This window comes from Brassica napus, chromosome C8 (assembly GCF_020379485.1).
Source record: "Brassica napus cultivar Da-Ae chromosome C8, Da-Ae, whole genome shotgun sequence".
Taxonomy (NCBI): domain Eukaryota; kingdom Viridiplantae; phylum Streptophyta; class Magnoliopsida; order Brassicales; family Brassicaceae; genus Brassica; species Brassica napus.
The window spans coordinates 5,566,306-5,584,280 of NC_063451.1; the positions used below are offsets into that span (position 1 = coordinate 5,566,306).

Consider the following 17,975-nt stretch of genomic DNA (forward strand, 5'->3'; position numbering starts at 1 on the left):
TGCTTCTCAAATTAGAAATATTTGGAAAAAAAGAAGGTGAAGAAAGATACTGGAACACATGTGGGCGGAGACAAGGCTAGGCTTACGTAGGTCTCGCCTTGTTTCTTCCCACCTGTGATTCCAGTATCTTTCTTCTCTTTTTTTTCAAATATTACAACGGTAGTCCCTAATTGGTCGTTAAGAGAGGAAATAGATTCCAGTATCTAAATTCCCTACACTAACCACCTAATCTACCCTAAACTAATCAAATTAGAGAGGAAATAGCAAGGTCCGTGTTTTTATTTTACGAAGAAATAGCAAGGCCCGCGTTTTCCGGTTACGAGGTCTTTACGACGATTTCTGCTTACGTGGAATTAACGAGTCCCGCGTTCTTCATTTTTTAATTTCGTCGTTATTTCCTCGTTATTTTAGGAGGAAATTACGAGGATTATGTTTAAATCCCTAAAATCCGAAACCCCAAACCCCATCTTCCTTATCTTCTACTTCATATATTCCAAACCCCAAACCCATCTTCCCTTTAACCTCAATCTATTATTTCCATTCCAAACCCCAAATTCTAAAACCAAAATTCCTTAACTTATTATCTTAATCTCTTATTTCTAATACAAACTCCCATTACCTTACACAAAATCAAATTATATAAATAGTTTTTCATGATTAAATCCATCAAATCACATGCATTAAGTCTGAAAATCAATCTTATTAAAAACAAATACATCAATCGGATACATCGACTTTCTCGTCATCACTAGAAACATCATCATTTTCATTAAACTCGTCTTCAACAGCTTCGTCCGTGGCATTGTCGGTAAGATCTTCGTACTCATGGTTATGCAGATCAATGAGAAGGATGTCATCAATTTCTTGTTCAGGTTCCTCGACTTCATTTATCTGTTCTTCTTGTAATGGTGGTTCTTCTCCACTGATGATTCGTCCTCGAGGTGTAACTTTGATCACGGCTAACCAATTTATTCCTGATTCTCTCATCCGAGGGTATGGAAGGAAGCTAACTTGGTCTGCTTGTGAAGCTAAGATGAAAGGCTCGAATTTGTTGTAAATGCAAAAATAAAGAAAACATAGAATTTATTTTTTTTTGCTCATTTATGGCAAAAAAAGAATTTGTTGTACCTTCGTCCACCATTGACATCAACTACACCGAATTTGTTAAACCGAACACCTCTGTTGACGATGGGGTCGAGCCATTCACATTTGAAGAGGACGCATTTCAGCTTCAATATCCCTGGGAATTCGACTTCAATAATCTCCGTCAAGATCCCGTAGAAATTTGTTTCCCCTTTCACACATATTCCATAGTAAATGGTCGCCCGCTGTCTACCATACTCATATGTGTGAAAAGTATAGCCTCGTGTGAAATACATCTGTGATGTGGTGACGTTTACAAGTGGAGATTGAGTTACTGCGTGTAACCACTTAAGATAATCTGCATCATCGTCATAATCAACCTGCAAAAATAAAGAGAACGTTGAAATACAAATCATGTATGAAAAAAGAGTTTGATCGACCTGAAAAAATTAAGAGTTTGAGTTAATACCTGATTCTTCAACCACTTAATAAAGTGTTGATATTTCCTTTTGTCTACGTCACTTGTGGATATACCTGGGAATGTTTCTTCGACTTGAGAAACAAATAGGCTGTAAAATCACATTTTATATTAATTAATCTTTGGCAATTATATAATTTATACTTATATGTGTTTAGAAGTGTCCATATATGTTACATTTCAAAATAACGCATCAATGGATCCTCGCAATTGAGTAGAATATAGGTGTGCACACTATGAGCGTCTTCTTCACTCGACTACCAAACCTCTTTTGATTTCCCATCGAGTCCCCCAATCTGGCTAAAGATGTCTGGAACACCAGCAACTGCATATGTTGGCGCGACACCACCATCATCATATCTTCTTGGAGCTCTTTTCCGGGTACGTACTTTTGACGCAAAGTAGTACGATGTGAAGTGAGAAGTTTCTTCCGTCAAACTTCCAGCAATTATAGAACCTTCAACTTTTGCGAGGTTCTTTGCCTTTCCCTTCAAATATTTCATGGCTCGCTCATACTGATACATCCATCCGTAATGTACAGGTCCACGAAGCAATGCCTCATATGGGAGGTGGACAGCTAGATGCTCCATGACGTAAAAAAATTCCGGAGGAAATATCTTCTCCAAGTTGCCCAATAAGATGGGAATGTTCTCCTGAAGCTGTTCCACGACTTCTTCTTTAAAAGTGCGTGTGCTCAGATCCCTGAAAAATACTCCACTGCCTTGTATATTCCAAAAACAATTAAACACATTAATAGTCATATATTATTGCAAACTAAACCATTATAAAATTACTGCGTTATAATATACTACCTGCAAGTGCTTCATGTACGTTTGTTGGAAGTAGCTCCGCAAATGCAAAGGGAAGTAGTCGTTGCATAAAGACATGACAATCATGACTCTTCATCCCGAAGTACTTTTGACCATTTTCAACACATCTAGAGAGATTTGAAACATGCCCATCGGGGAACTTCACTTCTGATGCCACCTAGTTGAACAACACCAACATTTTTTCTGAAGACAATCTGAATATCGGAACGGGAACTTGTCCATTGCTTTTTATATGTAACTCACTTCTTGAGCAAATATCCGACAAGTCCAACCTTGATTTTATGTTGTCTTTTGTCTTCCCTGGGACATTCAATATTGTATTCATGATGTTCTCAAAGAAATTCTTCTCTATATGCATCACATCGAGGTTGTGGCGCAAAAGAAGATCCTTCCAATATGGCAACTCCCAAAACATACTCTTCTTGTGCCAGTTGTGATGAACACCGTAAGAATCAGGCATATTACGAGGGACATACCAATTACCACCACAACGAACTGTTTCGTTAGCTCCGTAGTAGTCGATTTGCGCTTCAATTTGTTCTCCAGTTAGATATGGAGGAGGAGTGTCTCTCACAACCCTTTTGTGCCTAAACAATTTCTTGTTTCTTTGGTACGGATGGCCAATGGGAAGACGGTGACAATCGAACCAACTTGTCTTCCTACCATTCTTCAGTTGAAACGCATCTGTTGTTCCATTACAATATGGACAAGCTATTCTCCCATGTGTATTCCATCCAGACAACATCCCATAGGCAGGAAAGTCACTTATGGTCCACAAAAGCATCGCTCGCATCGTAAAATTCGTCTTCGTTGAGCAGTCATACGTCCTCACCTCTGTTGACCACAAATCCTTCAATCTTTTATCAGTGGTTGTAGGAAAACATCCACAGACCTTTTTGGATGGTTCGGACCTGGTATTAATATGGTCAAGAATAACAACTCCCGTTGCATGCACATCTCTGGTGGCAGGTTGTATGGCGTAAGAAAGACTGGCCACAATGAATATTGTCTCCCTGACATTCCGAATGGACTAAATCCATCTGTGCATAATCCGAGATACACATTCCGGCTATTGCTAGCGAAATCCAGATGTACTTTGTTAAAATGTTTCCAGGCTCTTGTATCTGATGGATGAGTCATCTCACCATCCGTCTGAGTATGCTCAGCATGTCATCTCATCTTTCCAGCAGTCTGCTCTGATTTGTACAATCTTTTCAATCTATCTGTAATTGTTAGGTACGACATCCTTTGGTACGGTACCCTATTACGTCCCCGTCCTTGCGGCTTGAATCGTGGCTTCTTGCAGAATTGACATTCTTCTAACTTCTCATCATCTTCCCAGTAGATCATGCAGTTGTCGATGCAAACATCTATCATCTCTGAAGGCAACCCAAGACTATAAACAAGTTTCTGAATCTCATAATAAGAATTAGCAAACACATTGTCTTCCCGCAAATACTCTTTAAACAAGTCTGATCATTCATTCATGCAACTTTCAGGTAGATTGTGATCAGTTTTAATATTCATCATTCTAGCAGCCAACGACAATTTAGAGAGACCTTCTCTACAACCACTGTAAAGTGGCTGATTCGCCGCATTTAACATTTCATAAAACTTTTTTGCATCTATATTAGGTTCTTCATCTTCATCATGATGTACGAATGCATCAGCTACCATATCATGAACCCTATCATAATCTACCATCTGCTCCTCCTGATGGTAACTATGTTCATTATGCAAATGATGATCAACCGGTTCTTCCTGAAAATTGCTATTACTACTACTAGCTTCATTCTGATCATAATTATAACCTTCTCCATGTTGAAACCAGATATAGTAATTTGGCGTGAACCCTCTATTTATTAAATGGTTCCAAACATTTTCACGATTTGCCAATTTCGAATTGTTTCATTTCCGACAAGGACAGAACATCTTACCACTTTCTTGGGCGAGCGGTGTGGAATCTGCTTGATGCATAAATGTCTCCAGCCCCGCAAAGTATTCTTTCTTCACTCTCCCGTTAGCATCTCTATGCATATACATCCACCTCTGCAACTCGAAAATATTCCCGGAGCCCGACATTTTTTTTTCTTTCACGTTTTTTTTTTCTTTTTGGTGTGTTTAAAATGATGTTCAGACGTCCATATTTATAGGAAATTTCCAAATCTGGTAGTTGTGATTTTGCAAGGGATTTACGACGAAATTTAGTTAGGTGGCCGAAAAAAAACGTGTTACAACTACAAAGTTGGTGGATTCAAAATTTCCTCGCTAAGTAAACGTAAAATATTTCCTCGTAAAGTACACGCTACATTTACGTCGAGTAGGAAAGCGTATTTCCTCGTAAAGCCACGTGACATTACATCGACTTTACGACGAAATGATTTCGTCGTCATTTTACGAGGAAATAACGCTGATTTTATATTTCCTCGTAAGTTCCTCGTAAAGTCGACGTAAATTTACGAGGATTAGTCTTCTTCTTTAAGTTTCCTCGCAAAAATTGTGTTTTCTTGTAGTGAGAATTGATAAACGATGGCAGGAACCTCCATTCAAAGCACTTGCATGCTCCCATCTCTACTTCAGCCGTCGAAGTTGAAGAGTGTCACACCAATCACCTGATTTAAAAAAACAAGAAAGCTTCAGCAAAAATTGGAACAAGGCATTTGTTGAAACACTTAGTACATGGAAGCTTCATTCTACTAATTCTTCCTAAATGGACAAATTAATCAGTCAACTCTAAACCAAATCTAATTAGGAAATTTTGCTCTAATATCATAGAACGCAAAGATTGACTCCCATCAAAATTGGTTTGGTTTGGTTTGGTTTTGTGAAGTAAATTATAATTAGCTCGATTCAGTTTGTATTTTGTTTTGATTTAATCAGGTTCATCTTAGTTTAGTTCTTTTAAGAGAAATCATGTTTCAAAATACAAACTATGTGAACTAGATCAATATAAAACTAGAACAAAAGCCTTTCAAAAAACTATAAAAGAGTTTATAAGAATACAATCAAACTAAAGTTAACTAAAGTAAAAAGAAAATAAAATAAAGAACAACATTATTAGTAATGTCTCTTATACCATTTATATATAAGAATATAAGAAATCAAATTTTTCCTTTTTTAATCAAAATTTTTGATGATTAATTACATATTAGGTTAAAAAATTATATGCTATTGAATAAAATGATAGAAAGTGTGGGTTCAGTCTTAGGATTTTAGTATCTTGGTATTACTAATATGTTTAGATTAAATAATTACAAAACACATTGGTTTCTCGGTTCGGTTCGGTTCGGTTTATCAGCAACATGATTTTTTAATAGACTTTGGTTTGGTTTAAATCAGTTTGAGTTTGGTTGGTTCAGTTTGACTCAGTTTGTTTTTTTACCCACGCATAAGATTAAGCATCAAACTTAACCAGCTAAGGGCAAAATCAAACTTTCGATATCAGCCAGGATTTAACTTTCAATAGAAAGTTAATTAATTTGAAGAGGATAGGGAGATTGAAACTAAAATCATCCAAACGAGTCAAAATTATTTATCCACAAATTGGAAACGGAAATCCGAAACATTGGAAGAAAAGATTTGCCTAAGTGGAAGTTTAATCTGAATTACCAGAATAAAAAAAAAACATATGAACTCTCTCTCTCTCTCTCTCTCTCTCTCTCTCTCTCTCTCTCTCTCTCTCTCTCTCTCTCTCTCTCTCTCTCTCTCTCTCTCTCTCTCTCTCTCTCTCTCTCTCTCTCTCTCTCTCTCTCTCTCTCTCTCTCTCTCTCTCTCTCTCTCTCTCTCTCTCCAATTGTGCTACATTTTTATTGTTTGCATCATTTTTGTTCCAATAGTATTTTTTTTTATTCATTTCTTCAAATTTGAAGAAATAATCTTCAATTCTTTATTTTTTAAAAGATTAACTTTTTTATTTACAAATTAATCCTTAACTTTAACTTATTGTTATTTTGTACTTAAATACATTATTTGTATTGATGTCACCCAATTAATTTCAAAGTTTGTATTATTTTCATCTAATTAGATATTAATAACAAAGAACATGAATATATTAATTTCAAGAATTTATGTTTGATTTATAAGAATTTAGAATAAAATAAGCTCATTTTTTTCGTTTCGAAAAACTTTGGTTAATCACTTAAGATATATATATATATATATATACATATATATATATAGTGTTTCTTTATAAAATTTACTATTCATTGTTTATTTATTTGTGCTATGTGTAATAGTTGTATCATATAATAATGATTAACTTTCTGTTAAACCAATATATTTAGGTAAATTAGTAAATTTGAAAAATTGTAAGGTGGTATTAATAATTAATTATAATTTAAATAATTTTTTGGATGACAAAAAAATTGATGATTTCTTTGTGTGTAACAACATTCATAAATTACGGCAAGACCAAGTCATATTCCACCAAACACTAAGAAAATGAGAACAGTCGAAGATTTGATCGTCATTTGATGATATAATATACTTAGACTATTCTTTTTGAAAAAAATGACGTAAACCAACTTGTATCTTCCTTTTGTGAAAAATCAAAATTTGAAGAAATAATAAAGCTAACAACTAGAGATGCTCACTTCATATTCTTTTTTATTTATAAATATTAAAATATCTTACTTTTTCAATTTAAAATATACACTACACGAAAATACTAGTATTGCAACGCATAAAATATATTGCAAAAGTCTATATTTTGTTGCAAACACAGAAATTGCAACGAAGTCTCAACAAATTTTATCTTTATGCTGATTGAATGTTGCAAAATCATATTTGTTGGATAAATATTGCAAAATTTGCAATAAATTATGTTCTTGTTATATTTTTTGTATTAATGTGATGAAAAAGTTGTAACAAACTTAAAGCAAATTACAACGTTTATTTGCTACTCCACGTCGTTGTAAATCATTGCTACAAAACACATATAGCAAGCACTATTGCAAATTTCTAACAATTATTTATTAATATCTATTTCAACTATAAATATATATTGTAGATATTTTGCAACAATAATCAAAACAATTTTTTATAATATTATATGCAACAATTTGCTTTTGAATTATTACGGCATTTTATAGTCCAATGCAACGTTGGTTGAATTGTTTATTTTGTAATGTGCATTGGTTTTCATTTCACAGGTATAATTTTTGTTTTTAATATTTTCTACTTGATTAATTAAAATCATAATAAGCTGGTTAGTTGAATAAAAATCATATTAAACAGATTATTAGATAATCTTGTAACAACTAAAATAACCATATTAAACAATCAAAGACGAAACCACCCAACAAATTATAATCACTTTTACTTAATAAATATAAAATACAAAAATGAGAGATTAGTTTTTACACCCAGCTATTGTGAGGACAAAATACTTTTCATTATTTGCTCTATTTCTTCAAGCTTCTCTATCCTTTTTGATGAATGCTGCTCTTGGAAGATCTTTTCTAAAGATATCAGAAAATCCACCATTGATTAGAATGACTGTTGAACATAAGAAGAATGTAATTTAGAAAAAAAATTATAAGGCACTCAAAAGAAATAATTATAAGCCTTAGAGATAGTTGTTAAAAAAAAAAGCCTTAGAGGTATACCTGGTATTTTTCCACTCAAACACATCTACCATCAGATCTCACAGACTTTTTGACTGCTAAACATACATCAAATTAACTGAAATAATCTGACTCAAGTAAAAGCTAAAACACAGGTTTGTGTTTTATCTTGATCTGAGAACATACACCAACAAACACGCGCCTGATCCTTATACTCGTCTAGTGAAACTGAAAATGCTATAGTAAATATAAAAACGTATGTGTGTGGCTTATATTAAAAGATAGAGATTTTGGCTATGTATTTGTTTGTATCCCAGAGAAAGTTTGGAATAAATAAAGAGACATAGAAAGCAGAATGGCATATATATAAATGTACAACCGTAAATCTAATCGTTGATTATATATTCAAAAAAAAAAAGTAATCGTGAGAATATTTGATCCAAATTTGTCCTTATCTAAAGAAGATTCTGAATTGTTAGATAACTGAAATATCAAGAAGGTTGTTATTAGTTTGATTAGAATATTTGAACAAATTTAAAATAATTTGAATGAAAATCAAACGTGGAAATAGGCTATGCGTAATCTTTTCTCAGTTGTGGATATGCACAAACCCTAATCATTATGAAAATATGTATTGAGCTGAATCAAATGGATATAAACTAGACCAAAAACATTCATCATTCTCAAATCATACTTAGGTTTAATAAAAAAAATTAATAGTAAAGCAAGCCAAAATTAATTAATTTATATAATATGTATTTATCAACACCTGAACCAAATAAAACCAAAACTTCTGATTAAGAGTTACAAAATCCAAAGTATATAATTGCCACACTTGTCATAAGAGTTCTTCTAAATTGTTACATACTTGTCACATGTTTTTAACGCAAAACAACGTCGTCAACTCATTATCGTTGAATAGTTTTCACAAATTTACAACATATGTTTATATGTAAGAAAACATATTGCAAATTAGCAATATAATTTGCAACAAACAATTTTTGTTTGATTTTGCAATAAAATTGTGATGTGTGGTCATCGCTTCAAAATATTTGCAAAAATTGTTGCATATTCTTAACAAAAAATAAAAGTTGCAGAATTATGTTGCAATATCCAACTTTTCTTGTAGTGATAAGACCATTTACAATGAGTCTTTTGAAAATTTAAATCAACAGCTTAATTGCTTTAGACCACTTACAATAAGGTTGTTGAAAACAACATTTAACATTTGAATTTATATATTGAAAATATTGAACTGATTGTCAAAAGTGAAGTGGATTAAAATGTGTTGAACTTATTCAACATATTAAAACATAGAAAGAGAAGAAAAACATGATATGTGTCAGTTTTTCAATGGCTATTGATATTTTTGGCATTTGTTTTTAAATTTATTATTTGCAATTCATTTTTAAATAGTAAATTAATTTAGTTTTTATTTTGCTTTTTACTTATTTTATTTTTATACTCTATAAAAAGTATTTGTTTTAATTTATAAAAACATTTTACTATAATTTAATTAAAATTTTAACAAATTTTAATTTATTTATTCTTTAGTAATTTTCAAATAAAATTATATAAATTATTCGCAAGATTTGTGAGAGAGAAAGAGATTCTTCCTATTAACCAACTCCAATGGTGCTACATTTTTATTGTTTGCATCATTTTTGTTTCAATAGTATTTTAATTTTTATTCATTTCTTCAAATTTGAAGAAATAATCTTCAATTCTTTAGTTTTTAAAAGATTAACTTTTTTATTTACAAACTAATCCTTAACTTTAACTTGTTGTTATTTTGTACTTAAATAAATTATATGTATTGATGTCACCCAATTAATTTCAAAGTTTGTATTATTTTCATCTAATTAGATGTTAATAACAAAGAACATGAAAATATTAATTTCAAGAATTTATGTTTGATTTATTAGAATTTAGAATAAAATAAGCTCATTTTTCGTTTCGAAAAACTTTGGTTAATCACTTATATATATAGTGTTTCTTTATAAAATATACTATTCTTTGTTTATTTATTTGTGTTATGTGTAATAGTTGTATTATAAAATAATGATTAACTTTCTGTTAAACCAAAATAGTTAGGTAAATTAGTAAATTTGAAAAATTGTAAGGTGATATTAATAATTAATTATAAATTAAATAATTTTTTGGATGACAAAAAAATTGATGATTTCTTTTGTGTGTAACAACATTCATAAATCACGGCAATACCAAGTCATATTCCACCAAACACTAAGAAAATGGGAACAGACGAAGATTTGATCGTCATTTGATGATATAATACACTTTGACTATTTTTTTTGAAAAAAATGACGTAAACCAACTTGTATCTTCCTTTTGTGAAAAATCAAAATTTGAAAAAATAATGAAGCTAACAACTAGAGATGCTCACTTCATATTCTTTTATATTTATAAATATTAAAATATCTTACTTTTTCAATTTAAAATATAAGACCATTTACAATGAGTCTTTTGAAAATTTAAATCAACAGCTTAATTGGTTTAGATCACTTACAATAGAGTTGTTGAAAACAACATTCAACAATTGAATTTATATACTGAAAATATTGAATTGATTGTCAAAAGTGAAGTGAATAAAAATGTGTTGAACTTATTCATCATATTAAAACATAGAAAGAGGAGAAAGACATGATATGTATCAGTTTTTCAATGGCTATTGATATTTTTGGCATTTTTTTTTATATTTATTATTTGCAATTCTTTTTTAAATAGTAAATTAATTTAGTTTTTATTTTGCTTTTTACAAATTTTATTTTTATGCTCTATCAAAAGTATTTGTTTTATTTTATAAAAACATTTTACTATAATTTAATTAAATTTCTAACAAACTTTAATTTATTTATTCTTTAGTAATTTTCAAATAAAATTATATAAATTATTCTCAAGATTTGTGAGAGAGAAAGAGATTCTTCCTATTAACCATCTCCAATGGTGCTACATTTTTATTTTTCGCAACATTTTTGTTTCAATAGTATTTTATTTTTTTATTCATTTCTTCAAATTTGAAGAAATAATCTTCAATTCTTTATTTTTTAAAAGATTAACTTTTTTATTTACAAACTAATCCTTAACTTTAATTTGTTGTTATTTTGTACTTAAATAAATTATATGTATTGATGTCACCCAATTAATTTCAAAGTTTGTATTATTTTCATCTAATTAGATGTTAATAACAAAGAACCTGAAAATATTAATTTCAAGAATTTATGTTTGATTTATTAGAATTTATAATAAAATAAGCACATTTTTCGTTTCGAAAAACTTTGGTTAATCACTTAAGATATATATATATATATATATATTGTTTCTTTATAAAATTTACTATTCTTTGTTTATTTATTTGTGTTATGTGTAATAGTTGTATCATATAATAATGCTTAACTTTCTGTTAAAACAAAATAGTTAGGTAAATTAGTAAATTTGAAAAATTCTAAGATGGTATTAATAATTAATTACAAATTAAATAATTTTTTGGATGACAAAAAAATTGATGATTTCTTTTGTTCGTAACAACATTCATAAATCACGGCAAGACCAAGTCATATTCCACCAAACACTAAGAAAATGGGAACAGACGAAGATTTGACCGTCATTTGATGATATAATATTACTTAGAATATTCTTTTTGAACAAATGACGTAAACCAACTTGTATCTTCCTTTTGTGAAAAAAAATTAAAATTTAAAGAAATAATGAAGCTAACAACTAGAGAGGCTCACTTCATATTCTTTTTTATTTATAAATATTAAAATATCTTATTTTTTCAATTTAAAATATAAGATCATTTACAATGAGTTTTTTGAAAATTGAAATCAACAGCTTAATTGCTTTACACCACTTACAATAGAGTTGTAGAAAACAACATTCAACAATTGAATTTATATATTGAAAATATTGAATTGATTGTCGAAAGTGAAGAGGATTAAAATGTGTTGAAATTATTCAACATATTAAAACATAGAAAGAGGAGAAATATGTGTCAGTTTTTCAATGGCTATTGATATTTTTTGGTATTTTTTTAATATTTATTATTTGTAATTCATTTTTAAATAGTGAATTAATTTAGTTTTTATTTTTATTTTTATACTCTATAAAAGTATTTAGCAATTTTAACATAAAATTATATAAAGGGTTAGGGTTAATCCACTAATCCCCAATTTGTTTTAAGTTGGGAGCCCATAATAAACCTGATTCTAATATTTTTCCTTTCAAGAGGTTTATCTTAGACCTTATCTTACAATAAGACAAATTAGTGGTTTTCTGACAGCAGATATAACATCAAAAGAATTGTTGTAAAAGAATGAGAATTGTCTGTGTATTATTAATGAACAATAGGGGTTCCTTATATAGGAATTACAAAGTATAGAAAAAAGGAAATTATCCAAAACCTAATACAACATGAAATAGGAAAAGATCTAAAACAGAAAAGGAAAACGTCCTAAGACTAAGACGGTCTAAACCGAACGCCTCTCTCTCCTCGGACGACAGCCTCTCTCTCTCCTCCTTTGCCAACGGCTTGGGCCTTGTCTTGGTGATTGGTTATGGGCCATCCACTTAATGATTTATAACACTCCCCCTTGGATGCCAAAACAATATGGGTTTGTATCATGCACGACGTTGCCTCATTAAAACCTCTCTAGGAAAACCAAAAACCCAAGGTGGGAAAAAATGGAAACCGTAGACAAGAAAAAGAGTACAACACATGACACTCCCCCTGATGAAGGCATCACTGAAGATCCTTCAACTAGCGCATTCCTATCTGATGAACCAGCTTTCTGAACGTTGAGGTTGGCAGAGACTTGGTGAACAAATCGGCCGAATTGTCACTGGACCGAACTTGAACCACTTGAACTTCTTTAGCCTTCTGCAGGTCGTGGGTGAAGAAGAACTTGGGCAAGATGTGTTTCGTTCTATCTCCCTTAACGTATCCATCTTTGAGCTGAGCTATACAAGCTGCATTGTCCTCATAGATGATCGTTGGTTCTTCCTTTTCCTTTCCCACGGCCAGGCCACTCTCTTTAAGGATATGGCCGGTCATGTTCCTCAACCACACAAGCTCTCAGCTTGCTTCATACATGGCTATGATCTCGGCATGATTAGATGATGTTGCCACCAAGGTTTGTTTTGTGGACCGCCAACTTACTGCAGCCCCACCGTGTATAAACACGTAACCTGTCTGAGATCTAGGATTGTGTGGGTCAGATAAGTACCCAGCATCTGCATACCCGGCCAAGCTATCTCCTGGTCGGCTCATATAGAACAATCCGAGGTCGGTTGTTCCTTGCAGATATCTGAACAGATGTTTTATTCCGTTCCAGTGCCTAAGTGTCGGACATGAACTGAATCTAGACAGTAAACTCACGGCAAAACAGATGTCCGGTCTTGTATGGCTAGCCAAGTACATTAAGGCTTCAATGGCACTTAGGTAAGGCACTTCCGGCCCGAGCATTTCCTCGTCCGACTTCTTTGGTCCGAATGGATCCTTCTCAAGGTCTAAGGACCTCACGACCATAGGACTCGAGAAGGAATGAGCCTTGTCCATATTGAACTACTTGAGTATCTTTTCTGTATATGTCTTTTGATGCACAAGGATTCCATTATCCACATACTCAAATTGCAGTCCCAAACAGAACTTTGTTTTTCCTAAGTCTTTCATTTCGAATTCTTTTTTTAGACATTCGACTGTTTGGAAAATCTCTCCAGGGGTTCCAATGACATTCAGGTCGTCCACATAGACAGACATAATCACGAAGCCCTTGCTGTCAAATCTCTTTATAAAAATACATGGACTTATTGGATCGTTCTTATAACCCTCTTTCATTAGGTACTCTGATAATCTATTGTACCACATTCGACCTGATTGTTTCAAACCGTACAAGGCTTTATTCAGCTTAATGCAATGCTATTCTCGAGAACCTTTCTTATCTTTGAGCTCAATACCCTCTGGAACTCTCATATGAATTTCATTATCCAGTGGACCGTACAGATACGTTGTTACTACATCCATTAGGCGCATATCAAGTTTCTCTTTCACGGCCAGACTGATCAAATATCGTAATGTAGTTGCGTCCACCACAGGGGAGTAAGTCTCCTCATAATCTATTCCTGGTCTCTGTGAGAATCCTTGTGCTACAAGCCGTGCTTTGTATCTCACTACTTCTCCTTTCTCATTTATCTTTCTCACAAAGACCCATTTGTATCCCACTGGTTTGACATCTCTAGGTGTCACGGTTATAGGGCCAAAAACGCCTCTTTTCTTTAATGATTCTAACTCCACGTTTATAGCTTTTTTCCATTTGATCCAATCTGATCTTTCCATGCATTCATATATGGACGTGGGTTCTAGATCCTCATCTTTTTCCATGATCTCAAGTGCTACTTTATAAGCAAAAATATCATCGACGTCGATATCATTTCTGTTCCATTTCGTTCCAGACATTATATAGTTTATAGAAATCTCTTGACTGTCCGGCCCTTGTGTCCCATGAAGTTCGGCGTCCCGAACCCCATCATTTGGAACGGTCGGATCATTTGGTGTGGCCGGCTCACTTGGCTCGACCGTCTGGGTCGGCTCGGCCGGTCAATCAATGTTCTGGACGGTTTCCTTGATGCTCTCGGATCCAGCACCTCTCTTGGACTTCCGAGGCTGTTTATCTTTGGAACCAATAGGTCTACCACGTTTGAGACGTTTTTTAGACTCTATAGCCACTTGAACTTGTCCCTTCTGGACATATATTAGTATTGGTGCATTACAAGCCGGGATATATGATTTTGTCACTCGATTTGGGTCAGCAAATGAATCTGGCAGTTGATTAGCTAGCTTTTGAAGATGTATAATCTTTTGGACTTCCATATCACATTCTTTAGTCCGAGGATCTTGCCAAGATATTGATGGTCGAGACCATTCGATTTCTTTGCTCAACCGGCCGTTATCTCCCCTAAGGTCGGATATGTGGACTCATCAAATTGTGAGTCTGCGTATCTGGCCTTAAACAAATCACCGGTTGCTGGCTCTAGATACTTTATAATGCTTGGGGAGTCATATCCTACGTATATTCCCATCCTCCTTTGTGATCCCATTTTCGTTCTCTGTGGTGGAGCAATTGGAACGTAGACGACACATCCAAATGTTTTGATGTGGGACACGTCTGGCTCATGACCCGTGAGTAACTGGGATGGTGAATATCTATGCTCACTAGATGGCCTGATGCGAATCAGTTCTGCTGCATGTAATACGGCATGTCCCCACGCTGATACCGGGAGCTGAGACCGCATGAGCAATGGTCTGGCTATCAGCTGGATACGTTTAATGAATGATTCGGCCAAGCCGTTCTGTGTATGTACATGTGCCACGGAGTGTTCTACACTTACCCCCATGGACATACAATAGTCATTAAACGTCTGGGACGTAAACTCACCAGCATTGTCAAGACGTATAGTCTTTAAAGGGAAGTCTGGAAAGTGTGCTCTCAGTCTTATTATCTGAGCAAGCAGGCGTGCAAATGCCAAGTTCCGTGTGGATAGTAGACAGACATGCGACCATCTGGTCGATGCATCAATCAGGACCATGAAATATCTAAACGTCCCACTAGGTGGGTATATTGGTCCACATATGTCTCCCTGAATCCTTTCTAGAAAGTTTATGATCTCTTTATTAACTTTGGCTGGCGATGGCCTGGTTATGAGTTTCCCTTGTGCACATGCTGCACATGTGAGATTGTATGGGACAACTCCTTTGAACGTGTGCCCTTGTGAATTTATCATTAACTTTCGCATCATGTTAGTACCGGGGTGGCCAAGCCGGTTATGCCATAAGGTGAAATTGTCGCAGGCATTAGCCTCGATCATACTGATCTTTGCATAGTATAGGCCAGTAGACATTGCAGGTAAGGTTTCTAGGATCTTTTTATAGCTTTTGGTGATCGAAATTATGTTAAGGAATTCTTTATTTCCTTCTTCCCATGTTTCAAGATGGAAACCATTCAATCTTATGTCTTTGAAACACAATAAGCTTCTTTTAGAGCTTGGGGAATACAAGGCATTTTGATCTCTAGATGAGTGCCCTTAGGCATCAATACATATGCCTGGCCGTGACCTTCAATCAGGCCGGCTACACCTGAAATGGTGTGTACATTTGCACTTTGCATTGTGAGATTTATGAAATATCTTTTGTCTCTAAGTATTGTATGACTTGTGCCACTATCCACCACGAGTATGCTCATCTCGTCATTCATTTCTATAAGTAATAAGATTTCATTTCTCAGAGACTTCAAAACTTTCATTTATTAAAGTTGCAGAACACCAAAATTAAAAACACCAAAACAATCATAAAACAATCATAAAGCAATAAAACAAGTCGTATCGAAAATTTTAGTCTTTGAGACAATCAGAAGTTTCAAAATCCATAAGGTCGTCATTAGCAACATTGGATTCTCTATCAGCCTCATATCCAGAATCATGGACCATATGAGCCTCCGGGTTCTTGTCCTTAATACTTTCTTGGTAGAGCTCACATAAGTTCTTAGGAGTTCTACAATTCTTGGCCCAATGATTGCTCATCCCACATCTGTGACAAACGGATTTGGTCGAGTAAGACGGTTTGGATATACCGCCTCGACCTCGGCCATAACCGCCTCGACCACGGCCGGGATTGGAACCACGACCACGGTTATTGTGGTTTCCTTTCCGGCCGGCCAAGTATCTATCTCGGTCGTTCGAGTAATTGTCACGGTTCCTGTATCCACCACGGCCTTTGCCATGTGATCTCTTATCATTCTGGATATAATTGCACTCGTTGGGATTTTTCTTTTCAACTTCATTGGCCTCTGGTAATGGGGCTGTTCCAGCAGGTATAGCTTCACTGTTCTTCATCAGGAGCTCATTGTTTGCCTCGGCCAGTAGCAGGCACGAGATCAGATCAGTGTATGTAGCGAAGCCTTTCATTCGGTACTGCTGCTGCATGATTATGTTTGAGGAATGAAACGTAGAGAATGTTTTCTCAAGTAACTCTTCTTCGGTTACTACTTCACCACAAAGTCTCAGCATCGAGACCGTCTTAAACAAGACCGAATTGTACTCATCCACTGACTTATAATCCATGAATCTTAGATTCTTCCAGTCATTTCTAGCCTTTGGGAGTAACACCGTTTTCTGGTGATCATATCTATGCTGTAAAGCATCCCAAAGCTCTAGTGGATTTTCCATCGTAATGTACTGATCTTTTAGACCTTCAATGAGGTGATGGCGTATAATACTTATAGCCCTGTACCGATTCTTATCGGTCTCATTGTTGCCCTTGATGATTGTATCACCAAGTCCTTTTGACCTTAAGCTGATCTTTGTATCTAGCAGCCAATGCAAGTAGTTATCTCCGGAGAGATTAAGGGCTGCATAGTCTCTCGTTGAGATTTTTGACATCTGAATCACATCATCATTTCAATTTAGGTTCACAATGTGATCACGTGGCCGCATGGTATATTAACAAGCTCGGCCACAAACTTGTCTTACGCATCTATGAAAAAACAATCAATCTAATTGACCATGGTGCGAACAATCAAGCCGCACGGTTATGTAGTCAAGCAAAAGGATCGGACATGTAAATCTATTTGACCATGGTGCGAACAATCCTATTATATGATTCTACATGTACCAGAGAGATTAAAGCCACACGGCCATATGTATTTTTAATGCAATCAAATTCGAATTCGTATGTTTCTATATGCTGGTCGATTTTATTAAACAATACGAATGCAATTCAATTCAGATTCATATGTATGCAAACAATCCTAGGGTTTCCGATTTGAACACTAGTAGGATTCAATTTCAAGATTAAGGTTTCAAGGCCTTTAGGATTTAAGTTCTAGATCAGATTAATTCAATCAATCTAACAATCCTAAAACCTCAGATCATCAAACATTCAATCAATTAAAATTCGGATTCAGTCCTTTAGGGTTTAGGGTTTCGATTCCAAAAATTAGGGTTTCTCAA

At 34.0% G+C, this 17,975-nt stretch overlaps 2 protein-coding genes and 1 long non-coding RNA gene across 3 annotated transcripts; all 3 read right to left on the reverse strand.

The window, feature by feature from the left end:
- Positions 1–7,644: 7,644 nt before the first annotated feature.
- Positions 7,645–9,255, reverse strand: LOC111207055. The gene is made up of 2 exons (XR_002659268.2): positions 7,998–9,255; positions 7,645–7,887 (listed from the first exon to the last, which is right to left on the reverse strand). It is a non-coding gene; the product is annotated as an uncharacterized LOC111207055 (long non-coding RNA).
- A 3,792-nt stretch (positions 9,256–13,047) lies between these two features.
- LOC125591805 (secreted RxLR effector protein 161-like) lies at positions 13,048–13,530 on the reverse strand. The gene has a single exon (XM_048766662.1). It carries the CDS (start codon positions 13,528–13,530, stop codon positions 13,048–13,050), a length of 483 nt encoding a protein of 160 aa, XP_048622619.1.
- Positions 13,531–16,358: 2,828 nt separating this feature from the next.
- Positions 16,359–16,859, reverse strand: LOC106432632 (U3 small nucleolar RNA-associated protein 25-like). The gene is made up of 2 exons (XM_013873482.1): positions 16,598–16,859; positions 16,359–16,486 (listed from the first exon to the last, which is right to left on the reverse strand). Exons 1-2 carry the CDS (start codon positions 16,857–16,859, stop codon positions 16,359–16,361), a joined length of 390 nt encoding a protein of 129 aa, XP_013728936.1.
- Positions 16,860–17,975: the final 1,116 nt, after the last annotated feature.